At 41.2% G+C, this 24,781-nt stretch overlaps 1 protein-coding gene across 4 annotated transcripts in view; it reads left to right on the forward strand.

The window, feature by feature from the left end:
* Nucleotides 1–24,781, forward strand: part of ctnna2 (catenin (cadherin-associated protein), alpha 2) — a 239,359-nt gene that overhangs the window by 13,444 nt on the left and 201,134 nt on the right. For 3 of the 4 annotated variants that reach the window (XM_034534786.1, XM_034534816.1, XM_034534796.1), the window contains exons 2-5: nt 5,976–6,171; nt 8,739–8,905; nt 9,927–10,046; nt 11,957–12,223. In XM_034534786.1, coding sequence (XP_034390677.1) covers nt 5,976–6,171; nt 8,739–8,905; nt 9,927–10,046; nt 11,957–12,223 — 750 coding nt within the window. The remainder of the gene's footprint in view (nt 1–5,975; nt 6,172–8,738; nt 8,906–9,926; nt 10,047–11,956; nt 12,224–24,781) is intronic. The other variant, XM_034534806.1, reaches the window with a different exon arrangement.

Below are 24,781 nucleotides of genomic sequence, written 5' to 3' on the forward strand. Positions count from 1 at the left end.
GTCTGTAACGGTCCGTTTGAAGCTACCATGCTTCCTTTGCTTTTCAACATTGCTGGGTGTTGATAATGGAACACCAAAGAATTTAACGCTTCTCCAAATATCCAAGAGAACTTAGGTCTAAGCTTCCAGCTCAATAACAGTTTTATAGCCTATTGGCCTGTCTATGACGTAGTCTACAAGTAAACTTTGGGGTGTTCGAGCGGTCGGGGGTACGTCTGAGAAATGACATAACTTGTGGCTGTATATGGAAAAAAAACCACAATGTGGTCTTCCATAAAGTCCAAGCTAGTGCTGCTAATACACACAATAAATTGGCTGGCCCAGGGCCAATTACCATCTGACCAGAAAAGAGCTGAATTTATTTAGTTAGGCCCACATTTGGATAAACTAGGCAACAATGACTATAGCCCACTTCATTACATTAAATACATGTCATTTAGCTTACAATAAGTGCATTAAACCATGAGTACAAACTCAGAACAACAAAAAATCGAGAAAGTAACAATTTCTTCAATAAAGTTAAACTACAAAGTGCTATCAGTAAGAGCCGTTTAAGTGCCACTAAAAGTGCTACTCCGGCGCTACCTTCCCTATTTCAAGGTATAGTAGAAAAAGATGTGTTTTTAGTTTGCGACGGAAGATGTTCATCTCTTTTGCAAACTTTTTTTTCTTTAAATACCTCTTCCCCCCGGGATCTGTTTGGATTAGTTTGTGTCTTCAGTTCTTATTTTGAGCTGCAAGAGGTATTTTAAAAGGTTTACTTTTTCTGTTAAAGTCTTGACACGCACAACATAGCTTTATGCCACTATTTATCATTTGACTACACCGTGCTACCAGAGGCCCAGTGGCTATATGAGAGAACAGGTTGGATCCTTTACTGCTCTATCCTAAAATGGCAACATGTCTGGAGTTAAGAAATCTGCAGAACATAACCAGTCGAGCTTCGAATGTTAAAACAGCTTGCCGGAGCCGAAATGTGTCTCCCCAAATTACGCACAAATTATTGTACACAATTTGTAAACCCTATTTTTAATTTGTAGTTCATGTAATTCATATTTGTGACCATTTTGTGACACATTTTCACTCCGTGAACATGTGCCTATAGAGGGGAGATTTAGGTTTTATGATAAATATGTCAGGTAATCACAATCTTGCACCCTGTTTACTAACAGCACAATCTGAAATACATACTTTCACTGTTTTCTTGATAGGCCAACTATGAACTTAATGCCTGTCAGCAGGTTCCACAAGTCAAGCAGCCAGGCTATTTGTCATATGATTCCTCAGCAACCACAGTCAAAAAAAAGAGTTTGTCCCAGGGATGTTTGTTAAATCTGATCTCCAAGTTTCATCTAATCATTGTAAACTCCGCTCTCCGTTTATGTAGGTCCTTCAAATGTTTTATGGGAGTACACAGCAGCCTCTTCAATGCAGCTTACGTGTACGACATCCTTTCAAATCACCTGTCTTTAAAAAGTAAAGACACTCATTTAAGATGCAATATTACCTTGCAGTATACGAGGGTCGACACATTTTAGGGTCCTGGTATTGTGCATTTGGGTCACATGGTCATTGCTGATTGGGAAAATTAAATACCATGTTGCCATTGTTATTATTATTATTATTACCACCTCTGCTATGCCAAAATGCCTGCTGTGACAGAGACCCATAATACATGTTCGTATCAGTTTGCAGCCGTTTCCACTCTATTTCTTTTCAGCTCATTCTTAGCACATGCAGCGAGGCATCTGCGTGCAGACACAGCTAGATTTCATAAAAATAGCCCAGTTAAATCTGTATGAAGGTAGATAAATTAAATCTGCCTCAGTGCATGCTGTGAGGTTATTGCAGCATAATTAAATATACATCAAGCTTTTTTGAGTTAGTGTTGCAGAACAAAGCGTCAACAAGCTTTGACTTTACTGATTCGATCCCTGTGGAAAGCGACATGGCACATGCCGTATCCCTGTGTACTCCACAGGCCAGCCCTGTGTTGATGAATAAATGAGCATTTGAAGTGCATTTGAATCACGCAGACCCATAAATCAGTATGTTCTCATTCTCGCTTGCAAAAGTTATGATGTAGACGTTGAAGTTAGGTTCAGCCAAGACCAATGAGAAAATCTACAATTCATCTCACTACTAGCCCTTACTATTTAAACAATTATTAATAAACTGATACATTTTATAATTTGAAAATCCCTTCCCATGTTGGGTTATACATGTCAGGTTATACATCCAGTGAGCTAGCTAGTAAACTGACACCGAACTCTTAACATGAAGCAATTGCAAACAGTATACATGATCAAATGACACATTTTTCATCCCCATGACTACATAATAATAATAATAATAATCCATTTTATTTGTATAGCGATTTACAAGATATTCAAGGCACTTTACATGGTAAAAACAACAGAAGCAATACTAATATAAACAAGATGGATTACATACCTAGGAGACAAAACCAAAACATAGTTAACAAGCATCACAGATTAAAAGCAAGATTTAAATAAAAGTGTTAAGTGCTTTTTTGAAAGTGGCGAACGACGGAGAATGTCTGAGATGCTGAGGAGAGAGTTCCAGAGGGAGGGGGCAGCAATGGAGAAGGCTGAAGAGGAGAGGGAGGGGCGTGGACGGGCGATGTTTTTAAGATGACATTTTTGTGATGTGCTTGACGCAGCGTTCAAAGGAGAGGGTTAGATCAAAGATGACACCAAGGTTACAGATGTGTGTGCAAGACTACAGACATATTTACAGTGCCGCCTCTAATCCATTGTATCTGTTGCGAGCTGCTGGCAGTTGATCTACTGTGCAGTGGTATGGGCAGCCAACTTATGGATGTCATTAGCTGAAATTATTGCTCTGCTTGATTGAAACATGGCTAATTAATATAATGCCATTTTAAAGGGCCAGGTGCACTGCAAACATTAAAGAAAGAAAGAAATGTACACTTTTATTTATCCCTGTGGGGAAATTCTTCTCTGCATTTAACCCATCCTTAGTTATTAAGGAGCAATGGGATGCAGTGAAGCACCCCGGGAGCAACTGGGGGTTCAGTGTCTTGCTCAAGGACACTTCAACATGCAACTATGGGGAGAGCGAGGATCGAACTGGGTACCTTGTGGTTACGGGACGACCACTCATCTCAACAAGATGTTATTGCCACCATGCAACATTGCCAAACTAATTTAATTATTATTATTTTTATTTTTTTTTATTGACGCCGTAATGAAGTTGGATGCCTCCCTAGTCTACCTTTCTAAACAATGAACCTCAATTGGACTTTCTAAAACACAAAGTGATCATTGATGAAATCACATTAAACATCCAAACTCGCAGGTAAACACGTATTTAATTGTTCAGTGGCGTATTGAAGCTATGCTTTTCTTATTCCTTGCTAGTTACTTGGACAACTGTGTTTCCTTTCTTCTCTTTGAATGGCTACCTATTACTTGTGGAAAACAACAGCATGGCTTTTTAGAAAGAGTAAAGTATTATGTGTGCTACAGGGTTCAAGGTCCTTACTATTTCTATTATACCTCCATGACATAAAATATGCTTGCATGAATTGAAAAACATCGGTAACTGACTGAAAAGGAATTGTCTTTGCACCTTGGGAAAATTAAATCTATATTATTTGCTTCTAAAGTAAGGTTGAGTATATTCTTGGAGCTCAGTATTACAGTCGGTGACACTCAGATTGTGGCTAAAATATGTGTTAAATACTGCGTGAGAAGCAGCCCTTGGTGGAGGAATTATGGGACACACAGTTATTACCAGGCCCAATTTTGTTGAATAAGTAAACCCTGAAACAGTCTCAGTTTTAATACAGCCTCACGTTGACAACCCCTGTACTACATGGTAAAGAAGCAGCCCCAAATTGAATGTGGGTATATGTATGTATTCATGCATTGTACGCATGCCTGCATAAATGCAGGGTATGTGTGCGTAGAGGACTCTGGGTGAGCCTAATGAAGTGTCCATACTGAAAGATGCACGGCCGCTTTGTTGGAGTGTGGAGTCGCCTGGTGAGGGGCCCACTCTGTGTACGTGTTTAATATTATATTTATGGATGTAAATAGGTGGAAAATGGGTTGTTATGTAATTAACTTATGCACACAGCTAGTGTGTTGATATTATTATTTCCCTCATATGGAAAGATGTTGTTTTATATGTAACCTATCACTGTTCGGGTACCTTAGTCATCTTAGACTCTCTCGAAAGAGGACCACCAAGAAATAATTTAACTTTATTATGTTGTCCTCAATGACCCACAAAAAACATGTATCTGTGTATGAATTGGTGCATATAGTTATATATTTTGATATGTATAAATTAATCAAATCAAAAAAATCGTACGATGGCACTTGACATGACAATTATTTCACCAACTATTTAGCCAGTAGTTATTTATTTTTATTTTTATAGTGGCTTCATAACTATCAACTTGTCATAAGGTGGTCCAAAAACTAGCTATTGGAATATCGTAGCTAAAGGAGAAGTATACATGATTTAGTGGCATCTAGTGGTGGCGTTGCAGATTGCAACCAACTGAAATCCTTCCTTCGCTCACGCTTCCTTTCCAAGCGAATTGGAGAACTACAGTGGCCTTCAGATAATGTAAACACCCAAAAGGCCCTCTCCAGAACCAGACAATAAACACAAGGATTCTCACTTTCACTAATTCAAATATAGTTATTGATATTATATTCCATTTCTGCTGAGAGATCCCCCTAAATCTTACACAATGATCTCCACAGAAGAAATCACATGTGTGCATCACAAGCTGCCATTGAATCAGCCCAGACACTTTGTGTGCTGTTGATTTACTTGCTGAACAACAATCACAAGAATTCTCTTTGTGGTCTGTGAGGTGGAACTTGAAAGAACGGGGAGTCTATTTGTTTGTCGGTGGTGGTGCATCGAGGCTTTTGTGTGGTCAGCCAGCATATGGATGCTTGTGTGTCTGTGTGCGAGGTGGAGGGCGTCTGTGTCGCGGTGTGTGTGTACGCTTTCATGTGTAAATATAATGATGAGTTATTGATTCAACAAACTTAGATTGAAATAAACACACCAGTGCACTTCATAATGAACACTCGTTCAGCTGTGTTAGGTGATGCTGAGCAGATGAGCTGATGGTAAACAGATGTATCAAAGTTAGTTGTCAGGGCGGCTTTGAATACAGATTTAAAAGATAATAATGTTAATACATAATGAATTACTTTGTTGTCAAAATAGTCTCAAAAGACTATAGGAAGGTTGTGTGTCATCCCTACTATTCCTGGCTCCATCCGGAGCCAAGGACATACATCATTAAAGTTGTTATTCTAGTCTAGAAGACCTTCAGTAATGCAGCTCAGACATGACATAACTTTGCTCTTAGCAACTTTTTAGAGTGAAGTCCATTTGCTATATTCCATAAACTAATTATATCAAACAATTGTGCAAGCTCGCCTGCTGTCTGGCTGATCCTTGCAAAACTTGACTGGAGTGTGTAATGAGCGATTCTGTCCGTGTGAATCCTTACTGGCCTCAGACAGACATATGCAATTGTGTGCCTCAAATGTGTTACCGCCATAAAAGTGGAAATATTCCCACCCTTTAATACATTATTAACAGGCAGCAATGATCGCTGCTCCTCTGTTGCCTGTCCGGTAGGCTAAGTGAATTTACTGTGTATATTATTAATTTAACACTCGGCCGATACCTAAATTCCACGTATCTCTATCGGGACTGAAAACGTGGGATCAGTTCATTAATAAATAGAATATATACCTGGTGTCGTTTAATTTTCCAGTTTAATTGTTTGTCCTATCATTTTACTTTTGCTCTTCGTGTCAGTGGCTGATCTCCACAATGTCCGGTTGCCAGGATTCCACAGTCACTGTTGCAAAAGCACCCCCCGTGTCCCCATTTTTTACATGCTGTTAATGTTACTCAACCAACTGTAATGACCTCTCCTCTCTGCCCAGGTGACTACCCTGGTGAACACCAGCAACAAAGGGCCATCCAGTAAGAAGAAAGGGCGCTCCAAGAAGGCCCATGTCCTCGCCGTGTCTGTTGAGCAGGCTACCCATAACTTTTTGGAAAAGGGTGAACAGATCGCCAAAGACAGCCATGACCTCAAGGAGGAGCTCATTGCTGCTGTTGAGGATGTCCGTAAGCAAGGTGAGCTCGTTGACTGTTGAATGTGTCACACACGGTTGAGTGGAATTCAACTCAAAATAATTGGCACTGCAGTAATCATTTTCTGTGAAAGGACTGTAATGCCAATGTTGTTTTCTAGCATTGAAGGTTACTCAGGGAGAGTAATTGCTCTACAAATTGTAATGTTTGGAAGAGTATTAAGTGCTCTGACTGTCAGAACAAGTCAAATGTTGAAAGTTATGTGCACTTTAAGCAGTTAAGAGTGGCAAGGCAAATCCATAAAATATAACAGATTAGTACCTATTAGTTTTGGGCTCTGGCGCACACCGCTACATAAATGTAATGAGCCTAATTCTGGAGTTGTTTACCCTAAAGTCCTGCATCGTCAGAGCTTCGGCTGTCTGTGATGGTGGGGAGCCTTGCTGAATTGTGAAACATTATAGAAGCCCATTTTCATTAGCAACAACTCTTCACTTCAACAAATCACGCTCAGTCTGTCAGTGAGCTCTCGCTCTTATCGGTCAACGCCACACAAGTTTATTTTCGATGCTGAGAGCAAGTCAGTGAGCCTTTATGTGGATCAGATGTTTGTCCCCGGAATGGAATTAAATTCACAGTTCACTAACTACATCAGCAGAAAGAGCAAATGTAGCTCAGCAAATGGTATGTTGTGTAGTCGGGGTATTCGTCATCCTGCACTGTCAGCTCCGCTCGGCCTCCGGTGCTGTTGAACACTGACTTGAATATATTGGCACTCAGCTCTTTTGAGGTGTGAAATAGTCTGTTGCCACACATGTCATCACCACAGCTGACATCAAAAAAGGACAAGATCATCCTTCCAACCTTTTTGGCGTGTAAGCCAGAACCAAAGGAAGTCTGTGTTAAACAATATTATGGAAGACATTATATATCTGTGGGCCGGTTTTGAACTGATGTGGCGCACCTTTTGCATTTGTGTTTTTATACTCATGAATAATTACACTGCTCTTTCTGAATATGTTGAGGGACAAGCCATGCCCTTTGAAAAAGGCAATGAATCAATTTTAGTATGAGTCAATCTCAAGAAAAAAAACCATTGGTTGACCATCACTAGAAAACAAGCTGAAAGTTAACGCTCCACATCTCTTAACCTTTTACTGCCATTAGGAGAAGATGAGCATGCCCAAAAGCCCTTCAGGAGAGCAGTAGGCTGCTGATGGGACTCTTTTCATTATCTTATTGTACACCTTTTTGCTAGGTTGGACATAATTACATGACAGGGGAAATTATTTAATATTAATAACTTTGGAACTATGAGGCTAGAGCTGTGCTATGATCACTGTACTCGGCAGACTTTAGAAGACCATCTCCTTTTTACAAGACCTTTAGCAGCCGGTGTAGGTGTCCCCAGACGGCATTATCGGCCTAGTTAAGGTCACAGTGAATCGTAAAACACTCTTAAATATGACATCACCTCATCAGATCAGACCTGTGTCATCGTGACCTCATCATCCCAAACCTCTTTATCTTGTCATGATTAAATTCTAGATGGTTATTTCAGACCACAGAGGGGTTTAGTAATCAGGCCCTTTGTGCTATCACTCTTCGCCAGCATCACCGGGCCAGGCAGACGTATCAGCGCCAGTCTGTGTTAGAGTGCCTTCCTTGTGTAGAATGGATGTTAGGATGTGTTCAGTGCATTTTCTCACTTACTATGTTTTTTTTGCCCGTCTCAGAGCCTTTTTTGTACACCGTGCTCAGTGTTTTCAATTAATGCTGAGAGAGCTGGCACTTTCACCCCGATGAAGGCAAGATAGCCGAACACGTTTGAATAAAGCATGGTGTACTGGAAAAGAGTTGAGCGGCATGTTTTAATTTTTGAGAGCTAGCACTGCCAGTGCTGACCCGCTGCCTTTTGCATTATTATGCAGACAAGAACCTAATTTCTCACTACTGGGTAGTATACAAGCATAAAAACAAAGTTCTTGGTGGTAAATAAACATTGAAAATGGCATTGTTGCTTCTTTAAACAAAGGAACTTGTACTAAAACAATAAATCAACATATTTATGCAGTATGTACAAAGGAACTTTGTTTAAACTGCGTAAATGCAACTATTTACGCAGTTTGTATTCATGGTTAAAGCTGTGAGGGATGCGTTTTTCTCAGAGACATTCTGGCATGGTATAATATCCAAGGTGAAATAGTTGACTCACAACTAAATCTCTTTGCTGCACGTTATGTAGAGGGGCGGCTCAGCAGTCAAGATAATTCTGTAAGCCTTCTAGGTTACAAGCTCATTGATTTCTGTGCTCCTGTGGATTTAAGTCAACTGGGGCATGCCAAATTCACATCTATTTCCTAGCAAGAAACCAGTTTTATGAGCTCTTAATCGGATGAAGCAAGTCAGTATTGGGCCTCTCATTGTCATCATATCACAACATGAGCTCACTCCATCTTCAACTGATGTTAAACAATATATACACGGAGAATGTGTATGCACACCCAAATACACACACTCACTCGCAGACTACAATATATCGTCTGCTCAAGGGTAAGATATAATCATGTCACTCTTTTCCACTGACAGTTTTCTCCCTTTCTTTGCAGGGGACACGATGCGTATTTCCTCCTCAGAGTTTGCCGATGACCCGTGTTCCTCTGTAAAGCGCGGCACCATGGTGAGGGCGGCCCGCGCACTGCTCTCTGCTGTCACCCGTCTGCTCATCCTCGCTGACATGGCTGATGTCATGAGGCTGCTGGCCCACCTGAAAATTGTAAGTGTGACCATCACCTTATTTTAAATTCAACCATGTGTGTTGTGGGTGTTGTGTTGGAGTTAGAATACTCATGGTAAAGTATGTATTGCATACCTTTTAAATAACAGATTCATCTCCAAATCATTTAGCAACTGATAATATCAAGTGTATCAATAAGTCTTGCATGCACAGTGCTTGTACACAGTTGTGGTCAGATGTTTAAAAAAATGACTTCCTCCTGTTGTATAGTCCACAGAAGCAATGTATGCTTTTATCACAGCCTCTGCATATACATTAGCATATAGATGAGGCATAGAGCAATATCCTGCAACCACACATCTCATTGTACTGTATTAATATCATGCTATCGTGCCCTGGTGTGAGAGTAATTTGTAGAACACAGGTTTCTGAGTGCTTTATTGTGAAAATGGCTCAGGCATTGAAAGAGAAGGTAATACAGGGTGTTCAAATGAATGATCTGCAACTGGGATACCTGAATCAAACTTAGGCCTCCATGCACCTTCAGTCTCTCTCTCTCTCTCTCTCTCTCTCACACACACACACACACACACACACACACACGCACACACACACACGCATGCACACACACACACACTCCTTTTTCCCAAGCTTCATTCTTGAGGCCCACAGAGGGGCTTAACTCTAGCCAGTATAAGCCCTGCCATCAAAGGCCACTTAAAAGTTATCTCTCTCTCTCTTTTCTCTTTTCCATTAAATCTTGTGCATCACTTTCATTAGGGATACAAAGTAGTTTAGAATCAGTGTGTACCCGCAAAAGGCGTGGAGATTGCTGAAGTGAGACCCATTAAAAGTGCACAACTAAATTGTTATTACCGTTTTAAACCCAGTTGCAATTTCAGAGTGATCTATTATTATTTTACTTGAATGTATGTAACATTTATGGCTTGATGTATATTACAAAATCACACTATTTAGATCAATGCATGCTAGTTTTCAAGTGCATCCACTGAGTTTTTTGTCAGATCCATTATTTTATTTGTGTGTCTGTGTGTTACAGGTGGAGGAGGCCCTAGAGGGAGTAAAGAATGCGACCAATGAGCAGGACCTGGCAAACCGCTTCAAGGAGTTTGGGAAGGAGATGGTGAAGCTTAACTATGTGGCAGCTCGGAGACAGCAGGTATCTGGGAGCTCACTGTCTTCTGTCTGTCTTTCAAAGGAAAAGTAAACCACTCCTGACTTGTGTGTTGCATTCAGGTTCAGGGAGTTCCTGTTGGAGGAAGCTCCCATAAGTGTCTACACTCTGGCTTTCTCTGGCTTTGCGATTTCTAATCTTCATATGTAGGTTATAAGTGCACAGCAGATTATTGGTGAATAACCAAAGATACAGTAAATAGTTTACAATAGGATGGCCATTGCATGAAAATGCTGTTATGGGACAACAACTGCAGTTTCTCAAATGGCCACTTGAAGCCTGCTCCAAAAGAGAGCCAATGCCCATGAATCTGATTCAGAATCAGCTTTATTGGCCATGTATGTGTGCACATACATGGAATTTGACTCCGGTTACACAAACGCAAATAACAAGATAAATATAAAAATACATTAAAGACAACAGAGTAGCAACAGGTATGTACAATATACAAACAACAACATGAAAATGAATTGGGGATGTGCTCAATATTAAAATGTCAAACTTTACAGGAAAATAAACATGTTTACAGTCTGGGACAAAAAAAGGGTTTTGATCTTTAGAGCTAATATTCATGACAACAACAACAAGACATTCATGACAATCGCTTCTATTTTATCCAGCGCAGCTTTTCTCGCCTTTCTAACCGGCACTCGTTCAGCGGTTCAGGAAACACACCGACCAATTGCATGCGATGTAAATCATCTCACGTGATGCTACTCAGCCAATCAAATGTGTTTATTCTGGTAAGTGTCGCAACTGGTGTGAGATCAGACACACTGGGGAGATACGGCGCGAGAGACGCAATGGTCCGTAAGTCAGATAAGTTATTTGACATGGCGTGCAGTAAAGAATGGACATACTCTTCCATGTTCAGTCTTTCCACGAACAGTTCAAAACCAGTATGTGTTCAGACACTGTGGCAATTATTAAATGCAGCAATGTGAAGCGCCAGTAAGAAACTAAGCACACATCTTTGAGCAAACGCACTCACTCAAATACAAAATGAAGGCACAGAAAAATACACAATCTAAGGGTCCAATATAATTACAATGCTCATACATTAATTCACTGCCCGACAATGATGCTGAAAGACAGGGGAATAGAGCTGAAACAAGTGGTTTCATAATCACAGATATAGTCTTTGCACACAATTTTCTCTTTTTTGAAGATGAGAAGAATATGGATATTATACGATTTTTGGTTGACTCAATTCCCACCGAATGCACTGAATTTAAAACTAGGACAATTCAGTTAAATATTTTGTTGTAAAAACATGAAAGTTAGCTCATTACTGTGTGATTAGTTTGAGCTTAACTGTACAAGACATAGAAACATAAGCTAGAATCCAATAGTGTTTTTCCACAGTTTTCAAAATAACTTCATCATATATCCACATCAGTGCTTCGTTCACCCTGGAGGATAACACATGAAAGTGTTAGAATATCTAACATGGTCCCCAGTGTGACAAAAAGCTTTTAGAAGATTTTCTAAGTGTCATGTTGGCAAGTATCCACCCCGCTGAACTGTCCCAGAGCAACACACCGAGCTGAATTCCATCCAGCTCCAGGGTTGCTGTTCTGCTGACACTGCCCTAACTTTGTGTGGTTGGAACAATACCAATCCAGATGGAACATTAACTTTTGTTTGGACAGGAAATTTCTTATGCTCCGCTTAGCTCTATTGTGAATCATTGATTCCATCAAAGGTCCCATTTTCAGCTCTCATATACTATACTACGCACAAAAAACTCTTAAGATTTTGAAAAATACACTCTTTCAACATTACATTTATTGTGTAGTGTGTCTCTTAATTCTTAAATATGCACTGACCTTTCTTGAAAGACCGACTATAAGTGGTTATTAGTGCTTACCTTATCACCTTTATCGCCTCGTCAGGAGCTGAAAGACCCCCAGTGTCGAGATGAGATGGCAGCTGCACGTGGAGCCCTGAAGAAAAACGCCACCATGCTGTACACGGCCTCACAGGCCTTCCTGCGCCACCCGGATGTGGCGGCCACACGTGCTAACCGGGACTACGTGTTCAAGCAGGTTCAGGAGGCCATAGGAGGCATTTCCAGTGCTGCTCAGGCCACCTCACCCACTGACGAGAAGCACGGCCATGCCGGCATTGGAGAGCTGGCTGCTGCCCTCAACGAATTTGATGTAAGTCATTCTGTTCTTCTGGCCGACCATTAATGAGGCAATTCTTTAATTACCACGCCTAGATTTCCATTATGTCTTCAAGCTCACAGAAACTTTCTGCTGAACGCACATATGACACATGCTGCATGAGTAAATTATTGCACCCTTTACTTAAACATAACAGAGACAGAAAATATAGCTGTTTCCAGTTTTCTCCATAGGTATGATTCACTGCTGCCATCTAGTGGTTATATGTTGATGGTGAACTATTGGTATGGTTAAAGCTGGTAGCTTTTTGCTGTTGAGGTGATCATGTCTCTCGTGTTATGGCATTGAAGTGGTTTTGTTTAATGGATCAGGATTATGGATCCGTGTCATTTGTCATTGCAAACTTCCTCAATACAAAGTGTCTCGTTGAATAGAACAGCAGGAGTACTCTTAGGCCACAGTTTTAGGATGAAAATAGTACTTTGGTCTAATTTATGCCGCACAATGCCATTGCATCACATGCTGCACATTTCCATTTAAAGACCCCCATTATTCTGCAGTATTGCCTCACCATACACCAGTCTACCTGTTTTATATCAGACACACACTGCTTAGATCATTTTCGATATCATATTTTGTCTGATTAGTGGACATAGCTGTGTAATGTTAAACACAATTTTAGATTCAATAACATTTTTGATGATTGGAGGAATAAATCCATGCTCTAGGACTTTATAAACAGAAACTCGGATTACCCACTAGAAGTGGGGGTGACATCAGTATGTGCAGAGACTCTGCTATTGCTTGTATTTTCTTACTGTTTTCTGGGCCCTATTTCTCATACCTGGCTAATGTGGTTAGCGGGATCATTTTCCGGATGAGATTACACAAGTCAGGGTTTTCGATTCTTCGAAGCAAGTTTGGCAAAATCACCATAGCAACACATTCCAAAAATGTGAACCTGCTCCAGCGCAGGCTCATTCAGTCTAGCTGGATAATCTGGCCACACAAGAAAATGGCAGCTCCCTTCCTGATTGATGAAGGAGCGATATTAGTTAGATTAACGTTTTATAGGGAGAGAGTTCTTATGACGTGATGTTGACTTCCTATACGAGTGCTATCGATTCTGCCCACAAGGAATAATTTATTACATTGAACACCACACGCCGTAGCATTGACTGTCTCACAGACTGTTTGCAGAGCCTTGTGGTACATTGTTGTACAGTGTGGTACATTGTGGTACATTGTTGTACAGTGTGGTACATTGTTGTACATTGTGGTACATTGTTCTACAGTGTGGTACATGGTTGTACAGTGTGGTACAGTGTGGTACATTGTGGTACATTGTTGTACAGTGTGGTACATTGTTGTACATTGTGGTACATTGTTCTACAGTGTGGTACATTGTTGTACATTGTGGTACAGTGTGGTACATTGTGGTACATTGTTCTACAGTGTGGTACATGGTTGTACAGTGTGGTACATTGTTGTACAGTGTGGTACATTGTGGTACATTGTTCTACAGTGTGGTCCATTGTTTTACATTGTTGTACATTGTGGTACAGTGTGGTACATGGCTGTACATTGTGGTACATTGTTCTACAGTGTGGTACATTGTGGTACATTGTGGTACATTGTTCTACAGTGTGGTACATTGTTGTACATTGTAGTACAGTGTGGTACATTGTTGTACAGTGTGGTACATTGTGGTACATTGTGGTACATTGTTGTACAGTGTGGTACATTGTGGTACATTGTGGTACAGTGTGGTATATTGTGGTACATTGTGGTGCATTGTTGTACAGTGTGGTACATTGTGGTACATTTTTGTACATTGTTGTACAGTGTGTTACATTGTGGTACATTGTTGTACAGTGTGGTACATTGTTCTACAGTGTGGTACATGGTTGTACAGTGTGGTACAGTGTGGTACATTGTGGTACATTGTTGTACAGTGTGGTACATTGTTGTACATTGTGGTACATTGTGGTACAGTGTGGTGCATTGTTGTACAGTGTGGTACATTGTGGTACATTGTTCTACAGTGTGATCCATTGTTGTACATTGTGGCACATTGTGGTACAGTGTGGTACATTGTGGTACATTGTTCTACAGTGTGGTACATTGTGGTACAGTGTGGTACATTGTTCTACAGTGTGGTACATTGTTGTACATTGTGGTACAGTGTGGTACATTGTTGTACAGTGTGGTACATTGTGGTACATTGTTCTACAGTGTGGTACATTGTTGTACATTGTGGTACAGTGTGGTACATTGTGGTACATTGTTGTACATTGTTGTACAGTGTGGTACATTGTTGTACATTGTGGTACATTGTGGTACATTGTGGTACATTGTTGTACATTGTGGTACATTGTGGTACAGTGTGGTACATTGTTCTACAGTGTGGTACATTGTTGTACATTGTGGTACAGTGTGGTACATTGTGGTACATTGTTGTACATTGTTATACAGTGTGGTACATTGTTGTACATTGTGGTACATTGTGGTAAATTGTGCTACATTGTTCTACAGTGTGGTACATGGTTGTACAGTGTGGTACATTGTGGTACATTGTTCTACAATGTGGTACATGGTTGTACATTGTTCTACAGTGTGGTACATGGTTGTACAGTGTTCTACAGTGTGGTACATGGCTGTACAGTGTGGTACATTGTGGTACATTGTGGTATATTGTTCTACAGTGTGGTACATGGCTGTACAGTGTGGTACATTGTGGTACATTGTTCTACAGTGTGGTACATGGTTGTACAGTGTGGTACATTGTGGTACATTGTTCTACAGTGTGGTACATGGTTGTACATTGTTCTACAGTGTGGTACATGGTTGTACAGTGTTCTACAGTGTGGTACATGGCTGTACAGTGTGGTACAGTTTGGTACATTGTGGTATATTGTTCTACATTGTGGTACATGGCTGTACAGTGTGGTACATTGTGGTATATTGTGGTATATTGTTCTACAGTGTGGTACATGGTTGTACAGTGTGGTACAGTGTGGTACATGGCTGTACAGTGTGGTACAGTGTGGTACATTGTGGTATATTGTGGTATATTGTTCTACAGTGTGGTACATGGTTGTACAGTGTGGTACAGTGTGGTACATTGTGGTATATTGTTCTACAGTGTGGTACATGGTTGTACAGTGTGGTACATTGTGGTATATTGTTCTACAGTGTGGTACATGGTTGTACAGTGTGGTACATTGTGGTATATTGTGGTATATTGTTCTACAGTGTGGTACATGGCTGTACAGTGTGGTACATTGTGGTACATTGTTCTACAGTGTCGGCGATGTAGAACATCGGGAAAGCCGCTGTATGCTGTGGTTTTGGTGGAATTCATAATATGGATTGGATGTGTTCATTACGTTCCTTGGCCATGTCCGAGTAAATGCAATAAAAGTTCTATATGGTCATCTCCACATACATGAATACACACACATATATTATCTACTTGTTCTGAAAGAGTTGAGATAGTTATTTTAGATCTCATTGGATGATGCATGACATTACGCCGACTGCCAGCAGATACATTTAACCTTAAGCATTATCTTTAAAATATTTATAATTTATTCTCTCTCGCCATATGTGTCTTATGCCTATCTTTGTATCTCTGTTTAGTATGCCCTTACACCTACAATACTTTATATTTATATTGTACGGTGAACACAGTCAATGAAAAATGTGCTGCACTTCAGTGTTATTGAAGTTTTTTGTTCACAAGGTGGCTTGTTTACAGTACTTGCGTGACTACTAGTGGTGATGTTGCAAATTGCAAGTAGCTCCTTTTTAATAAGAACATAATGCTGCTGCTGCTGTGTGTGTGTGTATGAGGAGAAATGTCAGATCAGTCGGGTGAAACATAGACTCTGACCTATTAGACGAACAACTAAAAGCTATTTAGTGCGAGGCGCTTTATGAATAACTAAGTCCTTGTTTATTCTGAACTCGCTATCCTGCTTTTCTACAACAGTAGTAATCACATCGACTCAAAACAGTTGAGATTTTTAGAAAAGCAAAGGATCTGCATAATTGTATTCTATTCGGCAGACAGGCAGCAGTTAAATGAGACAAATTGCCCTTTGCTCAGCCCTCTGTGCTTGCCTGAAGCTGGTGCATGTTTAATTCCTAACTTACCACAGAGACACAGACTGTGGTCAGATCCTCTCAGAATAGTAATGACCTGATATACTCAGCGATGAGGCACGGTAGTTGCAGGACTTTGTGCCTGTGCACGACTGTGCATGCTAAGTGTTTTCTGCACATCTTTTTTTTGTCGTTGTGTTTGTTGGTAAAGCACATGCACACATACTGTACACACATGATGTTATTGTAATGTAATAATACAATGGGAGCAGCTTTACGCTGCTCGTCAGATGTCCAACTCCCCCTTTCTCTATCTTTATTTTTGTCTTTCCACCCACGAGCACTCACATGCACACTTGCTTTGTTTTCAGTAATAGAGTTCAGAGTTGGATGATTGCCTTTATCAGTTTTGGGGTGCTGCTCCGTGTCCTAAGTCTGCTTTGATATGTTACTTAGTCTCTGATTCCTCTGCAATGGTTGGATGCATATATAGCAGACCTTAGCACAGCACAGACACAGACTCAGATACACACAGACTATCCAGAAAAAGAGGCGTTTATTATTAGGAGATTTCAGTTTGTTGGTTCATTTTTTATACGATGGCGCTCATTCCATTAATGGGCATGAGTAATACGGACACGTTGTTGTTGTTGCCAAACAGATGTCATCATTTTGGCTATTGGTTTTGACTCATTCTTTATTCGGAATAGAGTCCCTGACAGCATCTTTCACTCAGACATTACAAGACATTTAGTGACTGGTGTGTGGCTAAGCGATCACAATGGTTTACATCCGTCTCACACTTACTGAGGAAATAACAATGCTAATGACACTGTAAACAAGTATTCCTTTTTGGGTAGGCTGAAGGAAAGAACACAAAGTACCTTTGATTTCCTGTCTCTCAATAGCAAGAAAGTGCAATCATCTGTAAAAACATCACATCAACACGGACAAATCAGTGGGAATATAGATTGCCTGCTTTGTGGATTGTTTCCCATCTTTATTCGAGGAACATCCTGAGGACTCTGTTTGTTATTGAAGGAACATCATGGTTCATATGCTTCTAAAATGAAAATGGCAAGGTTGAGCACATTGCCTCATCTGCACCTAAACCTGTACAGTTAGTGACAGAGAAGGTTAGACAATATTTTTAAATGCAGAGCACACATGCAGGACTGAAAGGGCAGCTTATGAATAAGACAAGAAAGAGGGTATGACCTCATCTATACTTTTTTACAGACACAAATAATTAGTTTGGAATGAGTCAACTAAGAACGCTGAGGTACGAGATCTATTAAGGGAGGAAGTTGAGGTCAGCATCAGTTCAAATTCACTCAATTCTATTGTGTGATTGATGTGATTCTGGGTTTTTTTTAGCCCAAAATAAGGCAAACAACCCATTCCACTAAACATTAAATGTCAAAAGCGGATTTGCAAGAGCTCATCAACCCACTCTACCTATAGGCATTGACTACGACAGATATACTCAATATGACAAACCAAAACAAATGGCACCTGGTGTGAAACATAACTGCACCTTAAGAAAACCATGTGAAACCTAAACAAACGGTTGCACTGTTAATGTTGAACACTTAGTTGTAAAATAGTGACGGTTCTAATACCAATGTACCTTCTTTTGTTATTACCTTGACGTATGTCTATTAAGGCCCGTGCCTATTAGTCAGCCTGTCCTCCATCTCTATTGTATATTCACCAAGCACCATGGACTAATTCAGTCGTTACAATATCAGTTGGCAGTGAGAGTCTTGAAAACGGTTTCATTATTGCGGTCACGGCTGCATGGTTTTGGTAAAGGTGACGCAGAATTTCAGGATGGCCACCTTTAAATTCGCTATGCAGGAAAAGCCCTGTCCATGTTGGAATTAAAGTCTTTATTTGGGGATCTGAGCTCAGTGGGAGGACAGATGGAGTCAGGGCCTACGGGTATCTGGGTAAAGACATACTGTAGCACACACACAGATTTTTAGGTCGCAGCACACATACACAGTGTCGCAATTCTATTGGATTAAAATAACTCAAATAAACATGCACGAGTATGTTGTGAATTAATTATAGCAAATATTGAAATGTATCACTCACAAAGCAGGTCATATATCAGTTGTTTTTACCTCATGCAAGATCGGTTTCTAAAGAGGACTCGTCACTTCTGTGAGCATTTACACCCAGGCAGGAAACAGACACACTGTAGCTCTTTCCCTCACACTTTGTTATTGCTGTGCACATTTTAATAGGCAAAATATCACTCTTTGTCTACCTGTCATTCTCCCTCTTTGAGGCTCCTTATCTTTGTACAGTCAAAAGACGCACACGACCCAGCCTTTTAAAATTGTGATCTGTTGGTCTCTCCCACTCTCGCACTCTTATTTGAAGTGTCACACATAAAGGTATCAGCCTGTGAGCTGCAGCAAAGTAAGTACTTCTTCTAAACCCTTTTCATGAAGATATACAAGATACACCGTGACTCAGGTGATGTAACTGAGCCGGGAAAACCCTGCCACCACAGGTATCAGTTAAGCAGGTTTTTCCTTTTATTCCTCTGCTGCTGCTGCCTTCCATTACATGAGCAGGAAGAGTGGGAAGATGGGGATTATGTCTTTTAAAAGGAGCTGTATTTAACATTTGGATCATTAATATAGCAGCAAACAGCGGTTATGTATGTAAAGACGTCGCAGAGGAAGCCGAGAAAGAAGTCCCTCTCCCTCTCTGTGTGTTGTTATCTGAACTACGTGCTTCGCTGACATAGCCGGGCCATTTGCGCATGCTTGTGGGTCATGTTTGAGTGAGCGTGCCTCACTGGTTAGCTCATAGAAGCTGCTCTGCACTGCTCTCTTACGGCTGTTACGACAGCATTGTGGCGGAAGCGTAGCACCGACCCTCCGGTTCCAAACCTTGGTTCTTGCATTTTTAACATAATGGTGATCTAATCAAAATGATAACCCCATCCTCCGAGCTTTTTCTTCTCTCTCAAACAGCAAATTGAATGTGCATCTTAAATAGCAGGGCTATACATTTGCATTGGAGGAGTTTTGAAATTTTTTTTTATTGTTATGTCAAATTTGGCCCAGCACTGTCACATATGCTCTGGTTGGGTCATTGCAAACAGGTGGTACAAAGGTGCAGCTGTTCAAATAGACAAGCTTCAGACGCAAAGCAAACAGTATGTTCATACAGTAAACCAGCAGATGGCAGTGTTTGATTACTTTCAACTGTCGTCCGTCCTCTCCCTTTCTCTGTTCCCCAGCCTCTTATTTGTCTCTTGTTTTTTCCATTTTTATCCTTTTTTTCCTGCAAGTCCTTGGATACAGCGATTTTCAGTCTGGCTCATTCTCTGCTCAGTGCCAGAGCGCGCATCACCTTGTACGGTCCTGTGCCATTAATGAGATGGACGCTATCTTGTGACGCGCTCGGTGGTCTGATGAATGAATATCCTTAACTTGAGCTTCGTCAAAGAGGATTCAGTATTTGAGTTCACCAGATACAGCCTCACCAATTGACCCCTCAGCCCAAATCCGTTGGAAAGTAATGCTTCTCTCTCCTACACACACACACACACACACACACACACACACACACACACACACACACACACACTTCATTCACACAGTGCAGACATGTATACGCGAGCAGAGCAGAGCTTTGAGCCTGCGGCAGAGATCCAAGTCGCACTGGATCATTTTAACCATGGTTTTTGTTTCCATCTGCTTGTCCTCTAACTCTATTTTCTTTTTCAGGGGGTTATTTACACGGCACTTTTCCCACTCCCCCTCACCCCCTGTCTTATTCTACCTCCCTTGCTCCCTTTCTCTCTCTGTTCTCATCGTCTGGTGCGTCTTGAACCAACAGAGGTGTTTGAAATGCTTACATGCATCCTCTTTGGTAGCAGCATTGTATTTTCATGCAAAACTCTCCTCTATGTATGGCAGGGCCTGTAGTCACACTGCATATGCCGGTCCTCTCTCTGCATACATTATAGGCTAACTATAACTGGATTTACTTGCTAGCTCAGGGAAAGTGTGCATGACAGCCAGTCCTTTGAATCTCACTGTGGAAAGCATTGCTTCCTAGTGTAAGTTGTTTCAAAATGCTGCATGCGTCCGCCTGTGCAGTGAAAGGCAATTGGCCACGTTTATGTTTATGGAATGACGCACTGAGACACCCCTTGAAATACGGCTGAATTGGGAATTCCAGTAAACATCATAGAAATCGGACCAGTAAGGAGAAGCTGTGTTCATTTTCTGCCTGTCATTCTTTGTTGTGTGCAATATGCCTGAATATGAAGATAGCCTTCTGCTTTTCCCTTTGAGAGTTTGTCCTCCCTTGCCAACAAGATGGATTTCTTTCTCCGGTGGCATGGGCAACATGCAGGATAGATGGGCTCTTCATCGTTAGTGTGTGTGCACAGTGACTGCCCAGTGATGACCTTTTTGCGTGCTCCTTTTGTGTACGAGACGCTGCCGAGCCAACCTCAGAGAAACAGTGGCTGCAGAGCAACCCTGCTCTAATGTATGTAGATGTATTCCTAACTGAGGGATAGCTTTCTTGGTAATTGCTATATCAATCTGTGCACTCCTATCCTTGCTGTCTCATTTCAGACTCTCTCTTCTTTCTCTCCCGCTTTCCTCTTCCTCTCTTGCATACATCCGCATGCTCAGACGCACACGCAGTCTGCTGTTTTGTCCCTCCGCATCGCCTCCCCTGCCCGATTGCTCTCTCTCTCTCTCCTCGACTCACATTGATTTGGTTCGTGAACACATGGGTGTTCCACTCGTTCTGTAGTTGCCAGTGAGAAACTGGGAGAGAGGAACGAGTACATCCTGATCACCGTTCCCGCTGATACTTGCCGGGGGAAGGTCAGACCCGAACATGCAGAGATGCACAGTGGTATACATATGCGCACGGGCCCCATGCATTCATAACTGCATCGAACGCGATGCCAAGTGGCGGTGTTATTGACAAGAACCCCGTTGAGTTCAATAAAACCCCACTCCCTCCGTCATTTTTCACCTTGGCTGAGCCATGTGTTAGCCCAGGGGTGCACCCCTAAATTACAACATCCTCTGCCTGCCAATTGAAACACTGCCTCATTCTCCATGGACAGATGCACCTGTCAAGAGAAATATGGATAGGGGAATCGAGCTGAAGTAATGGGACATGACCAGGGGGATGGAGAAGTATTGGTTTGTTTGTGGCTGTACAGTAATTAGCCACTCTGTGCCTTGTCTTGATGGCAATAAGGCATAGGAGGGAAGCACGAGTGTGGGATGGGTCGTTGGTAAACAGGCGTCAGAGATCCATACTAGTTACAGTTGGTGCTTATAGCCTTGGGCTCATTGTGATCAGCTTCTCCTCTTGTTTCCATAAAGCTCACATTGCAGCTTCCTTGAATTACTCAGCTCTTCTTGTTGATCTACAGTTATAGATTTAGTCTTGTTAGATTAGACTGACTGATGTTCCGCCAAGGCACTTTGGCAGTTTGCATTTACATGTCTGGATGATGCACACGACACAGTGAAAGTACTTTAGGACATGTATCATAATACATCAGATGGCTTATCATGACAATACACACTCAAGTATCCCAAGACTTTCGAGGTTGGCTTTAATTTATCTCTGTTAGTATTGCACGTTATAAACAAAATTCACACTGTTTTTCTTGGCGCACGTTCTCGGTTTGGAAAGAAATGATTAGCGGTGTGTTAAGAGATAATTCTAACCACTCTCTCTATATATGGGCAGCCACCCTAAATTAAATGGCAACAACAACCGACGTGAATCGCCTTCCTGCCTCTTCCTTCTGACCTTTCTCAGAATTAAACTCTTGGGAGGTGCAGCAAATTAATCTTGCGTTCTAGTCAAGGTATTCACTGTCACAGCACCCACCTGCCAGCTTGCCCACTCAGCTCAGTTCAACCTCACGGATGCCGGGGCATGCTGGCTCTTGTTTGTACATGTTCTGTATGCAACACACATACACACACACACACACACACACACACACACACACACACACACACACACACACACACACACACACCAGGCTGTTTGTATTGTAACGGATTGTCCAGTTTTGCCCACAGCAGAAAATGCTAAGGTTTAGAATGAATCCTCCTCCGGTCAAATGTGTCCCATATTATTCAGGTAAAATGCACAAACAGGAGCGAGGCTACAGAATCGCTGCTGATGGCCAGTCCGACTGTCCTTGCCAGCCACACAACGCCACAGTACTTTACCAAAAGGTTTTGATGACTTTCTAAAATTGCCTTTTCATCCTGCATAGTCCCATAGTCTTTCACTATCTCTTCACAATAATATGGGAATGCTCACGCAAACACACAAGCACGGAGTCCTGTCATTTAGCTTTTCTGCAAAGAGATATCTCTGGCAGGGAACTCCTGGTGGATTTGAGACGAAATCTAACCAACAGATTATAAATGAGCTGCTTGTCTGATTTTCAGTCTCCGTGTTGCTAAACTAAGCTACCTACCTCAAAGTCAGACTGTATAGAAATGCAAAGTAGTTTTCCTTTTTATCTCGGCACTGTTCTACTGACATTCAGTAGTGTAAACATTTTAGAAAACCCCCAAACACCTGATTAAACTGGTTTTATATCCCCTTAAGATTGTATCTGCCATTTCTTTTTGTGATGTGACATGTGTATATGGACTGCATTCAGCATTGGACAGTGGAACTGTTCAGCACACATGTAACAACCTTTATAATTATGCTTAGTGGTATCTGGAAAGCATTAATCTACACCTAAGGCGTAGAGTGAGTGTACAGTCTTTAGGGGACGGATAAGTCCTCAAACACCTGGACTGGAGATAGTGGAATTGCCATAGGGATTTACCAGACACACAATCGAGACATTTAACTCACAGGAATTTAAGGTAGCAGTAACACCTCAGTGTTCAGTGTTTGCTGACTTAAGTTACATGTTACAATTCAGTAGGTAAGTCAGTAAAATATATCCTGATCCTGGTTTAGGGTGGCAGATCAGGAAGTTATTTACATTTGTCGTGTGCTATTTTAAAGGACTTCAGGACAGTTGTAGACTGGTTAGAGAAACAGTTATCTTCACTGGAGCTGAAGTTGAAGCCACAGGAAGTACTCACTTTGAATTAATAACACACCATCAATTGTGTGCTACTATTCTTCAGGAAAACTAACCAACAAGTGAAACCAACCAATAGCCAAGACTGCATGTTTAGACAGTGCAGCACTTAGAAACTCTCTAATTTCCCCCTGTGGCTCCCAGAACGAAGAGATGCTCCAAATCCCTGATCTATGTTTGGAAGAAGCACTAATGCACCAGTGAAGTTACTTAGATGAGTGTAGCTTTGTTGACAAGCCAATTTAGCTGTCATTTTGAGATAATGTAGTAAGTAAGTCCACCCGCATAGAATGAAGATCTAGAGCTTTCAATGTCAAGACTTCCTTTTGCAGCATTGGAATTGACTGCTCTCTTTCATGCTCTTGCTTTGCCAGCATTATCTTGTTAGTTCCACATCTTTTGCCTTTATCCCTTTTCCAGTCTTTTAAATCTTATACTGTAATGGTGCTGACTAAAGCATCCGCAGTATGTGCATCACCATTGTGTGCAGTTGTTCTCTCATTTTCATCCTCAATGGCATCCATTGGCAATTACGTTCTGGCTGAAGGTTGGGAGCTTCTTCTCTATCGTTCAAAAGCTGCAGCAGTTAAATGATAAACTTTTGAAAATGATTCTACCTCCCTCGCCAAGACCACTGGCTGCCTGTTCGCCATCCCCATCGCCTCTCAACACGGAGGTAAATACCCAGTTGGATGTTCACTCGTGAATGCTCTGCTCATACATTTCTTCTCATTTAAGAAAACCATGTGAAACCTACACAAACGGTTGCACAATCAAACAAATGACTGTAAATCTTGAGTTAACTCAATCGTTTCATGCTTTGCAAGAGATCAAGTGAGTGATGTAGAAAATATTCTTTGCAAATTCCCATCCAACCTTGTTCCTTTGTGCAGCCTTTGTATCAACTGTTAAATTAAATGCAAGTTCAGTGGGGTGACTGATAGTTCGTACGATTGTTCAGTCTGGTAGTACAGATGACATGGCCATGCTCATGCTGTGCTGACGCCTCACTGTCTGCTATTTGAACATTTGTGTTTCACTATTCAATGAAATAAACATTCCAACGTGAGCAAGTTAGAAGGTTGATTTTAATTATTTGCTTGAGGGCAGATGTTAAATGTACCTTGTGGATGTTATATATTTTTAATTAAACAAATCAAAGTTATGTCTACCTCCATTGTTACTTAGTAAAACACATTGTGTGTATCCTGGAGACCTCCAGACCTTTTCACACTCGGGGCATGATGGATAAAAGCCATGAAAATGTGAACAACCTTTCTTACGATACGAGTTTGCGACAATTTTGCAATAAAAAGTTTGAATAGATTTGGGCAGGCAGAGGACCAACTACC

The sequence above is a fragment of the Cyclopterus lumpus genome, chromosome 1 (assembly GCF_009769545.1).
Source record: "Cyclopterus lumpus isolate fCycLum1 chromosome 1, fCycLum1.pri, whole genome shotgun sequence".
NCBI lineage: Eukaryota > Metazoa > Chordata > Actinopteri > Perciformes > Cyclopteridae > Cyclopterus > Cyclopterus lumpus.